Source organism: Pygoscelis adeliae, unplaced genomic scaffold (genome assembly GCF_000699105.1).
Source record: "Pygoscelis adeliae isolate BGI_AS28 unplaced genomic scaffold, ASM69910v1 Scaffold411, whole genome shotgun sequence".
In the NCBI taxonomy this organism is placed as follows: Eukaryota; Metazoa; Chordata; class Aves; order Sphenisciformes; family Spheniscidae; genus Pygoscelis; species Pygoscelis adeliae.
In genome coordinates this window covers 1,627,781-1,639,830 of record NW_008824111.1, presented here as the reverse complement: position 1 = coordinate 1,639,830, position 12,050 = coordinate 1,627,781, and the positions used below count along the sequence as shown (strand labels likewise).

General features: G+C 42.1%; 1 protein-coding gene across 2 annotated transcripts in view; it reads right to left on the bottom strand.

Moving 5' to 3' along the window:
- Positions 1–1,808: 1,808 nt before the first annotated feature.
- Positions 1,809–12,050, bottom strand: part of TKT (transketolase) — a 24,656-nt gene continuing 14,414 nt past the window's right edge. For both annotated transcript variants that reach the window (XM_009334222.1, XM_009334221.1), the window contains 5 exons: positions 8,818–8,948; positions 7,364–7,447; positions 7,088–7,181; positions 5,274–5,396; positions 1,809–2,112 (listed from right to left, as the gene is read on the bottom strand). In XM_009334222.1, the coding sequence (XP_009332497.1) occupies positions 1,925–2,112; positions 5,274–5,396; positions 7,088–7,181; positions 7,364–7,447; positions 8,818–8,948 (620 nt within the window). In that variant the 3' untranslated portion in view covers positions 1,809–1,924. The remainder of the gene's footprint in view (positions 2,113–5,273; positions 5,397–7,087; positions 7,182–7,363; positions 7,448–8,817; positions 8,949–12,050) is intronic.

Genomic DNA, 12,050 nt, shown 5'->3' with positions numbered 1-12,050 from the left:
ACCTCCTCTTCACCCCTTGTGATGCTGCAAACCAGGCAAACACCAGCTGCTTGCTTACAGAGTTGAGCCCCAACAGTGCACTAGCACTGAAGCAGATTAATTTATTGTGGCAGAACTCAATATAGTGGGCGTATAATGATTTCACCCAGTGAAAGCTGGGTGAGATTTTTACGTGCAGTGACATAATGGTGCAGTAATGAGATTATTAACAGCAGCAAACCTCATCTCTTCTCCTGAGGGGAGAAACAAAGTGCTTGATTTGACTCATCCCCCAACATTTTTCTTTCTTTGAGGAAAAGAAGGTGCAACTTTGACGTTCCTTTCATTTTATAGGGACATTCTACACATTATATATGTAGGGCTAATGCAATCATAGGCAGACTGCAAAAAAAGGGGATACCTTTAAATTTTTAGTAAAGATGTCAGGTCTTCATACCCATAGAAGGATGAAGGCATCGAGTCAGACAGAAAGAGCCACGAAACATGAAATCGTAAGGAAATGTAGAGCTAAAAGCCATTAGCCCAAGTAGCCCAGAGTTTTAGAGAAGCAATTTCAAGCCTTGCTCAGAAAACTAAAACACTTACTTTTTAGTTTTACTTCATTTTAAATTTTAAGCATCAGTGTTGATCCTTCTTGTGTGTTGCAGTTCCATTTGCACATCCAGAAATATCAGCAATTGTATGCAGGCCTGTAGCAACACAGCACAGCAGTTACCTAACATGTCAGGGGTCAAATTAAGCAATAAGGATGAATACAAGTTATTTTGTAATATCTATATTCTCATTTACATGTACTATTTACATGTCTTTGTAGTAATAGTCTGTGATACCCAAATACTGTATATTTTGTGTTGTGAGAGGAACAGCTGACCCAACTTAGAGCAGCTCACGTGAGAAGAGTCGATTCTATAGAAAAAAGCAACTTACATGTTCAGCCGCATCCTCTCGGGTATCTGGGAATTTCCTGCTGTTCTTTCAGACCCTTCTTCTTGAGTCCATCTCAGCGTTTTAAACATTCCTGCCTCTCGCCCAACGGCAATGCTCTCATTCTGGCCTCACATATCACCCTTGCTGCAGCACTGGCCAAGCACTCAAAAATACGAGTTCCTACGAAGAGTTTCAACCTCCTTAAATGACCTTGTGCTCACTGAGCTACCATTCTCCAAGTCCAGCAAGTCCCTCCCGAGCCCACGGCTCACCACTCATTCCCACAGCTCTGCTGGGCCTCCACCTCCCCCTGTTGGTTCCCCAGGACCCGGTACATCTCCTTCCACTTCGACACTATCCAGCACGTAGGGTGCTTCCTTCTTGTCTTTGTTTTAAGCGGCCGGGGGGCAATTCAGAGGGGAGGAATCGAAGCAAAGGCACTAGCCACCCTCCTCCTGCAACACATGTTCCTGCCTTTCACTATGCAGTGCCTAACGTTTCTGTCCAGAGGAGGGGCTAGTGAACTCTTCTGGCAGAGCAGGAAGAACTCTTGGTTTTCACCAAACTCCCTTCAAGACAGGATTTTAATCTTCAGCAGTTAAGTCGGAGCAAACATTGAACAATAGCTACTTGACTTGCTCTAGGCTACAGCGCCCAGCATCTATTTCCCTGCTGAAGCACAGCCCGCTGGGTAGCACAGCTCACAGTAGGGAAGGTTAGCTGCAAAGCAGAAAACGCTCCTCCCACGCAGCAGGCAGACAAAGCGCTGCTGCCCACAAATTGTTAAATAACCTGAAGGTTTTTCAATGACTGAAAACATTCAGATGTTACCCCACTGCACAAAACCCCACAAAGAAAAAAAGAGATTAAAAACCAGAAGGTTTTTTAAGCTGGTATTTTTATTAGAACTCGCTACATAAAGCGCCTTTGCCTGCCTTAAACTTACAGTACTTCTCTGAACACTGCCTTTCTGTAACACAGCACAAGATGCTTCAAACTACTCCGCATTTCTTGATTTGGACACTGCCACCTTAACAGCTTGCACAATGGCATCTTTATCAATGCCAAACATCTTCAGGAGCTCAGCTGACTTCCCGCTGCGTGGTACATGAGATACAGCCAAGCGACTGACTGTGATACCGGGCTCACCCACTACTGCAGCGCACACTGCTTCCCCAATGCCACCTATGGAAAAAAAAGTCAAACACGACATGCATCTGTATGCTTCAACAGGCAACATATGGATGGCACGTATATCTGATTCAAAGGTCCATGCAAGTTAACTCCTCAATTCACATGCTTATGAGAAACATCAATCACAATATATGTCTGAATTACCCATTTGTGAAATGAAAACAATTCCCTATTTCAAAGGCATTCGGAGGACAACCAGCCTGACATTTCTGAAGTACTTACAAATTGGCAGTAAGAAAGAAACATACACCTCTAACGGGCACAGAACTGTCAGGAAGCCCGCATCTCTTCAGCATCAGCCACCGAGGGCCAGGTTTAAAAATCTATTTAGACTGAGGAGTATTTACAAGTGTACTTAATGCGCTGAAAGTCTTAATTCCCACCAATCTCAACAGCATTTAAGAGCTCCATCTTTTCACAGTGCCTGTACGTGCCGCTGGGCACCTCTCTGAGTTATGTAATATATTCACAACCTTTGCTTAGAGCTCAGCTCAGACTGAATCACTATCAGTGACAGGGACAAAGGACGCAACAGAGAACCGCGTGGCGGCAGGAGAGACACTGGAAGCAGGAGTACTAAGGAAGAAGAAAACACAGGAACAGTGTCAAGAGCACATGCTCCGAGACCTGGTAGGAGAGACACCTCGATGCTGCACTTCAGTTAGGGCGTATCCAGGAATGCAGGGCTTTTCACAGCTCCGGGCATGGTGTGATTTAAGCCATCAGACTTAGCCTCCAGCCAGAGGCACCTCCATGGATGCGGCTGGCAAGATCAGCCTGATGTGGGCTTGCAATGCATTCAGGCTTGTGATGAGTGTACACTTGACCTTCCTTGATTGCATCACACGGAGAAAGCTGTGCCAGTGTAAATCACATGTTCATCACCTCAGAGTGTGATGACTTTGCCATCTTGCAAATCTGCAGTACAGTATTTGTCCCGAGTTGAAAGATAAGCTAGAAAATGATGAGGCTCAGCAATGCTATCACCATCCATAGTCTGGAACAAAAGTATGGTGTAACCAGCACTTATGATAATACCAGATCACTTCAGATACCTGGCAAGGGTGATGCTTCACCTTAAAGTAGGATAATATTCTCATAATATCTGCTAATTTCTATTAGCAGATATCTACAATATCTACGAATGCCATAGTTCAGAGCTGCCCCTCTGCTAATTTCTCCATCTCCCCCCAAGAGGAGCAAACCCGACATGCAATTCATAACAGCTGCTCTCTGTTTGCATATTGTCTCATCTTCACAGGACATGTTTGCACTGGCAAGCCCCTGAAAACCTGCGCAAACAAGGCATGTCAGAGAGCAAGCGGCAGCAGATTATGGAGTTAACTCCAGCTGGTGGCTGGTCACAAGTGGTGTTCCCCAGGGCTCAGTACTGGGGCCAGTTTTGTTAAATACCTTTGTCAACGATCTGGATGAGGGGATCTGGATGAGGGGATCGGGTGCACCCTCAGTAAGTTTGCAGACGACACCAAGTTGGGCGGCAGTGTTGATCTGCTCAAGGGTAGGAAGGCTCTGCAGAGGGACCTGGACAGGCTGGATTGATGGGCCGAGGTCAGTCGTATAAAGTTCAACAAGGCTCAGTGTCAGGTCCTGCACTTGGGTCACAACCACCCCATGCAGCGCTACAGGCTTGGGGAAGAGGGGCTGGAAAGCTGCCTGGCAGAAAAGGACCTGGGGGTGCTGGTCGACAGCCGGCTGAACATGAGCCGGCAGTGTGCCCAGGCGGCCAAGAAGGCCAATGGCATCCTGGCCTGTATCAGAAATAGTGTGGCCAGCAGGACCAGGGAAGTGATCATGCCCCTGTACTCGGCACTGGTGAGGTCGCACCTCGAATACTGTGTTCAGTTTTGGGCCCCTCACTACAAGAAGGACGTCGAGGTGTTGGAGCGTGTCCAGAGAAGGGCAACGAGGCTGGTGAGGGGTCTGGAGAACAAGCCTTATGAGGAGCGGCTGAGGGAGCTGGGGTTGTTTAGCCTGGAGAAAAGGAGGCTGAGGGGAGACCTCATTGCTCTCTACAACTACCTGAAAGGAGGTTGTAGCGAGGTGGGTGTCGGTCTCTTCTCCCAAGTAACTGGCGAAAGGACGAGAGGAAATGGCCTCAAGTTGCACCAGGGGAGGTTTAGATTGGATGTAAGGAAAAATTTCTTTACTGAAAGAGTAGTTAAACATTGGAACAGGCTGCCCAGGGAAGTGGTTGAGTCACCATCCCTGGAAGTATTTAAAAGACGGGTAGATGAGGCGCTTAGGGACATGGTTTAGTGGGCATGGTGTTGTTGGGTTGGGTTTAGTGGTGGACTTGGCAGTGCTAGGTTAATGGTTGGACTCGATAATCTTAAAGGTCTTTTCCAACCTAAATGATTCTATGATTCTAAATAAAATCCTGGCAGCGAAGCTGGGGTAGTCTTATAGAGACTACTCTGCTTCTCCCAGGAAGCATTTTATCTTAAGATTTACTTGGGAATCATCTTAGAAATTCTTTCTTGCATGCATCATGCACTTTTTACCCTAGCTTAAGAACACTACCCTATACCAGATTCTGAAACGGCCTGTAAGCAGGTGAAATGAAGGAATAAAAAAAAGAGTCCAGTGAGGATGTAAAGTGCTCTGGCTCTTCACGGGCCCTGATCTGCTCTTTTATAGTAGTGGAGAAAAAAGAGAGAGGAATTTATCCCAGAGTGACTGGAAACTGCCAGAACCATCTGATTTCAAGCAACCTGGAATCAAGCTTTTGGACACAGGGAAGAAACCTGCACAGCAAGTGTCTCTCTTGCAATTTAACAAACTGCAGAGCAGCTGCTGTAAAGCCATTCTGAGACCATTCTGTGCAATGAAATTTACAATTTCACTGGGCACAAATGAATCAAGACTTCACTTGGACCAAGCATACAGAAGGGCACACAAGGCCAAGCTAATCAGAAAGGCAGCCCCTATTGACCAATTATATCTTAGGGAACTTTCAACCCTCAGTGTCATCTTATAATCGTAACAGCAACGAAAAAGGCTAAAAACTCTCTTTTGCTTTAACTGAACAACAGCATCAGGCCCCATACTTCTCCCTCAGGTCAGGAGAAACTGTGAGCTTCCAGCCCCTGGGGAACAACTGTGTGGGCTGTGACCTCCTGGACCCAGCTCACCTTCATGGTAATGGTCCTCAACAGTGATGATTCTGCCCTTAGTTGCTCTTGCATTTTCAAGTATTGTCTTCTTATCCAGGGGCTTTATAGTGAAGGGATCAATCACACGGATGAAGATTTTTTCTGCAGAAACAGAATGAAATGATTTGCAACATGAATTTGGAGAATGCAAGACAACAGAAGTGGTACAGGCAGCCCCTGCAATCTTTTAGAGCCATTATGAAAACTGTCTACACTAACTCTCGGGTATCTGTACCTATGGCTTGTCTACCACAGAACCCAACCAACCCTAATTTTTGTATGTATTCTTTCTTCATGCACCTTGTGAGATAGTTAATAGCCATCCATTCCACAGACAAAACTCTTGAGGCAGAAAAGCCTTGGATAAGTGACTCAAAGTCATTAGGAGTGGCCGTCAGCAAAACAGTAATCTAACTGGCCTTCCTACAGGTAAGAGAAGCATGTAGTCACCAGGAAATCCTTCTTATTCGGACTGTCAATCACAATTCTTTTTCCCAGACTTTGTTTTACCTTTAACTTTATTATCAAGCCAAGCACAATCTCCTCCTGCTTCTTCAGTCTGTAGGCATTCTGAATTCTTCATTGCCCCATCTATCAGGAATTCCTGTTTGAACTGCCCCAGCCCCGATGGTGCCAACCCTTAAGGTTGGCATCAAAACCAGAATTTGTCCTGTCATCACAAGGCAGCCCTAGATTGCTTGTTAAAGCTATGTACAAATGGCGATTGTTTATAAAGAATAGCGAATTACATGAGGTTTTGTCTGATCTTGGCTAGCTGAACACTGAGTCAACTCTTATCATACATAAAGAAGCCCTATGTTATGTTGACAGTTTTGTGACTGAAGGCTCTCTAGTGACCAATATATTTTAGGTATTAGACGCTGCCTCTACGCTAGGGATTATCTCTCCATAGCTGGTTATTCACACTTCAAGATCAGCAGAGCATCGCAAAGCATGGTAAATGCAGAAAAATAACAACAGTTCTGAAAATACAAGTTTCAAAATGTCCTAAGCCTGATGGCTCAAGGTCACAACTAAATATCTGTCCACCTAGATACAGCATACAAAGCTACCCGTAAGACACAGGCAGCATTAATTTTATTATCTCTTACTATTTGTAATCTCTTCCTGGGCATAGGTTACTGACTCACAGATGGATTTTTGATGGTTTCTTTCTCTTATTTCATTGAAGGATTTTTATCTTCGCTGTGAGAGTGCATTTGAGCACTGTCATAGAATTATTGCCTCCCATGCTAGTTAAAAGTTGATACATTCATTCAAAAAACCCCAAGTTAGCAGCGAACCATATCTACACAAAGGCACTGCATATCAACAGCATTGTGTAAGAGCACACACAGCTGCTGTGGCTCAGCTGACAGGCTGCATTTTGTTAACTGGCCCCAGCCTAATTGCATTCTATTGTATTGGTACCCTAGCCCACCCAGGCAATATGCCAAGAAAGGATCGCTCCTGCTTCTTACATGCTTCCTCTAAGATTCTGCCTGCAGGGCACTTCCAGACAGATTAGCAATTCTAAGACGACTTTGATCTGATCAGTTCGGCAATTTTCATGGCTACTAACGCTGCTAAGCTAACTAAAACCTACTCAATTAGGCAAGACTGGCAGATGTATCCTATGTTGCACTGTATCAGCTTAACAGGTGACCAGCTGTCTGTAACATTTTAATTAACGTTTACCAGTACAAAGGGTGAGCAGTTAGGCTGAGTGGTATTGATTTCTTTGCTGTGTTAAACGATAAAAAAGGAAAAAAAACAAACTATAGTCTGATCACCTTTCCTCAGCTGCTCTGCTGCAGCCAGAGCCTCATGCAGAGTGACTCCTGCTCCAATCACAGTCACTTGGTCATCCTTACTCTTCAGAACCACCTGCAAGAAAATGTTTCCATGTATTTTTAACAATAAATCTTACTGATATTTCTAACATTTCTGGAGATTTTTATTAAAAAAAGATCAAACCTTTGGCATTGGAATGCTTTAGAGGAAAAGGGGCTTTTACAGGATGAACTTTGCATATTTTTTCTGATTCTATTTATCTGGGCAATATTTACCTTTGCCTGTCCAATATGGAAGTCCTCATTGTTGTTGTAAATGACAGGATTTTCAGGACGACTAGTTCTTATGAAACAAATGCCCTGTTTCCGAAGTAAACATGTTATAAGTTACAAAACCAGAAAGGTGTTGACATTCTAGTTCGTAAATCCTACAAAAAAAATACAGCAAAACAACTTTTTCTATTTGTCTGTTTTTCACCCTTCTATGTTACCTCTGGTTCTACTGAGTAAACTTTTCTCTCCCCCCCCGCCCCCAATTCCCATTAGTCCTTTTTCAATAGCTAGTTGTTTCAGACATTACAATACAGTTAACCTCTTCTTAGAGGACGCTGATAACTTACAATTTTCTTTCTGATTCTAAGAGCTTTATTTCTCTTTTGTTCTCTTGTGGAAATGGAGAATCCTACTAGAGTTAATTAGAATCTTAGAACTTTGCCATACATGGGCAAATTTTACTCTAGCAACTTTAAAGCAAAAGAAGAAATGCTCAGCTGAAAGCAAGGAAAAATCCTTTCCATCTGTTAACATTCAGATGCCCTTCCAAAAGAAGTAACAAACCAGTACTTAAATCTAATCTCTCCCTCACACTACCTTACACTCCTTTCCATCCCCCCCATCTTTTTTTCACAAAGGACTCATCACATTTGTTACATACCAAATTTCCACACTCCTTCACTTAAAAGCTTGAAGCAAGATTGAAATTTTTCAGATTATTTGCTCCTTTCTCAAGGTAAAGTCCTACGGCAGCCAAAGGAAGTACCAATCAAGGAGATGATCTGACCCAATGCTACCAATGACGTTTGACCATTACTACATCAAATTAGCTGAAGGTAAGAGATCAGAAACTCTGTCACAGCCACATGGGAAGTCTTAGTCATCTTCAGCCACAGTCCAATTTAATTGCAATCCATCATTGGCAACAGAGGAGCAAAAGATGACCAGCGAGACTGTCAACTAACATAAGCAGCAGCTCCCCGTATCCCCAAAAGATGTAGACTGTCTTAGACTACTAGAGGACCTGACTCCTGAGCTTTCATGTACAGGCATTTGATGATCAAAATCCTCAAGATATATTTTTCTTTCTATATCCAGCTTCAATTTTGACCCCAGAGATATCATACTAGGAGCGTACTTTCTGTAAGTTTGCTAAAGACCAACAAAAGAGTTACACTTGCCCTTATTTCTGAGCCAATTTAGACCCAAACTGCAATCGTTGTGTAATCATTTACATCTCCCCAAATCTGGCCCACAGCATTCCAGACTGTTCATTCTGCACTAGCCTGGACAGAATGTCTGCAACCCTTCCATGCAAAGAAAACATCCCACTGTAACGCTGGAGCCTTTGAAAGAATTTATGTGGGTAGAGACATGCAAGAAACATGCCAGAAGCAACAAAAGAAGTGAAAGACAAAAAAAATTACTCTCTGGCTCAGAAATACTGTGATGCAAACCTTGGTGTTGGCAGCTATTTCCACTGCTTTTTCAGTGGCTACAGCATCACTAGGGTAAAACACAGTGGCATTGGGAACAGCCCGGAACATGCAGAGATCCTCCAGTCCCATCTGAGATGGCCCATCCTCACCTAAGAGAATTAAACCAGGGTTACAGAAGAGTAAGTGCACATTTTTGACAATCACTCAATATAGCAGTGAGTTTCAATGTAAACCAGAAAAAAAAAAAAGTATAAAATCAGGCACACACAGGACATGCAAGTCTACCTGCTCGAGAAAAGAATCATCTTCTCCTTAAACTTGGAACCATCTAAACAGTAAATAAAGATAAAAAGAGACTAAAAAGAAAGAGAACTGGGGTTAAAAAGAAAAAATAGAAAATAAAGTGCAACAATAAAACAACACAAAAGGAAGACAACCAAAGTAGGAAGGGTACAGATACAGAAAGAGGGTCACAAGGTATCTGAGCATCTTCAGATTTACATGTACTGAGGCTGCACAAGCAAAATTTATACTTGTCAATAGTGTTCCTCTAGATTTAAACTGCTGGAAATGTAAAAGGAGAATTGCATGTGTTACACCAGAAATGGACAGTGCACTTGGTACAACTACTCTCAAATTCTTAGGCTTACTTCAAGATTAAATGAAGGGTATGTATTTTTCAATACTATAAAAAGTCTTTTAAAGAGCAATAGGGCATCCGCATTGTTAATTTAACAACTCAAGTGCCTTATGGCATAAAACTGCAGATCTATAAAAAAGAATCATTAGCCAGAACATGTGCTGGATGCCATGATTTTCCGTAGTTAAAGAAACATCCCCGCAACACCCCCCGCGCCCAATGACCTTATGTAATGGTGCTTTGGGAACGGCACTGTTCCAAACTAACCATGCAAGGAGTTCTGAATCCAGTCATGTCACCGCCTGCAGAGCAGAAGCAGGGCAATAAGCCTTCCCACATGCACCCACTACCTGTTACTCAAGAAGGACGAGTTCACGAGGACGGAGAGTACTTTCATAAGAGCAGCACAAAACTCTGAAGAACTTTAAACACGTTAAAAGAAATCAATCATTGGACTCTGCCACTATACACTACTAATAAAGTAAGCACGAACCAGGAAAAGAGAGCATCTGTTTTCAGTCATGACATGAAAAAAATTCTCAGCGTCAAGAGTTTCTAAATCTGCATGCACTCTAACTGAATGCGTGGTATCTCAGTGGGCATTTTCCTTTCCTAAAATGCCCACGCAATGTATACATAGAAGAAAAGTAAAATTATGAAGGACAAAATTAACAGATACCTGAATCAGAATCTTACCCAGGGTGACAAGAGTACTCATGCTTGTCCTACTTTTGCTAACGTGGTGCCAATAATACCAGCATTCACAGTTCGTACTAGTAATTTACAGACTAGCACTAAATTGAGTTCGGCCCCAAGTGCATCTTCACAGAAATCCTGATTTACATGGTTTTAGAGTAACACAGATCAAGAGAGTAATTTTCAATTACATCTGCGAAACCTACATTTATAGCTTAACAAAAAAACGTGAGTGCTTAATATGAACAGTATCAAGTGTCTAGAATATAAAACTGGTTGTCTAAACAACTGACATTTCTATTTTTGACACATGTACACTCTGCTTTCTTTCAACTGTATGCTCGGTTTGGAAAATACAGATTTTCCATTATTCTCTTATGACCTTGAAAACATATTTAATGTTTCATTAAATGTTTTGGTCCATCAGCAACTATTGGTCCAGGAGTGAACTTAGTACAAGTTCAGAAGGTCATTGTGATAGTTAGTTTTCATAAATCTAATAGGTCCAAATTTCAATGCCGGTCTACCTAGAACTGCATACATAAAACTTCAATTTTCACTACAGATCCAGTTAGGATTCTGAATTCCATGCAGGCCCAAAGTTCTAATAGGAATTACACTTAATTCATACCCTTCCATTTAAAATTGAATTTTGTAACTGCTAAAGCATTTCTCTGAATTACTTTCTTTTACAACTTGGTTGCAAAACTTTGGGTTCGAACTCTTTTTTGAAAATCAGAGTAGAGGCCTGAATCAGATTTGTAACTCAAACAATTTTATAAATCTAAGTATGCACTTCACTATCACAGCTCCCAGCAGAACATTTCAAGTGCTGAAAATTGAAACTTGGAAGCATAGTTCTAGGAGACAATTCAGGTAACCCAAAGGAGTTTTATCTTCTTAAATGAGCAAAGATCAAACCTAATTGGCTTCTGCACCAACAACCTTTGCTGCTTGCTAAAAGACTTAAAATGGATTGAACTAGACTATGATGAGGTGGGAGGACTGGTTTTAAAAAGAGGCTTGTAATAGAATCCCTCCCTTAATGACATACACAAGCCATAATTTGATATACTCACAGTCTCCACTACTAAAGCATGCTCTATACTGCTACAAGTTAAGCTTGAGGTTCTGGATGAGCCTACGCACATTTATGAAGCATCTTTAAATCTTTACCAATATTACAGGTCAAACTAACTATTTCACTTTAAACAAAAAGCCCCAACCTTCCTCCAAACCATACTGCTAGCCAAAACTATTAAATCAGCTGAAAAATTGATGTACACAGAGAGCCTTAATTTACCACCCCTGTCAGCTCTCCCTTTCTTTTCCCCTATAAATACCTAGTAGTTTTTCAAGCATGAATGTCTACTGGCATTTTCCTTCTTGGTATGCAAGTCTGCTCCTGTTTTCATGGGTGATGTCTATGCATTTCATTAAAAAAACAAAACTCCCTTCCTCCCTCAAACCAAAATCAAACCCCAATATGATCTGACATGTACCAAACAGTTATGATGGGAAGCAAAGACCAGAGAAAGTACTGCCAATTTCCTGAATTACATAACAGCTTCACAGTTCCTGTTTCATTAGTACTTTGAAGTTTCAGGTTTTTTTAATCAACACATTAACTGCTTCAGTAGTAAGAAATACTGAGATAAGTTGAAGCAATTATTTCCAATCAGTGATCTTCAAAGGCATAATAAAACAAAAATATTTATCCCTTGTAAAGTGTTTTTGAGATTGGTGGACAAGAGCATCTGTGCAACAATAAGTATCATTAGTTTCTCATTTTACGGATTGGGAAACAAAGGTACAGTAAGCACACGCCTATTTCTCATCACAGAGGACATCAACTGCAAAGATGGAAAGGAACCTAAGCTCCTCACTTTCAATCCAATCCCTTTATAACACTCTA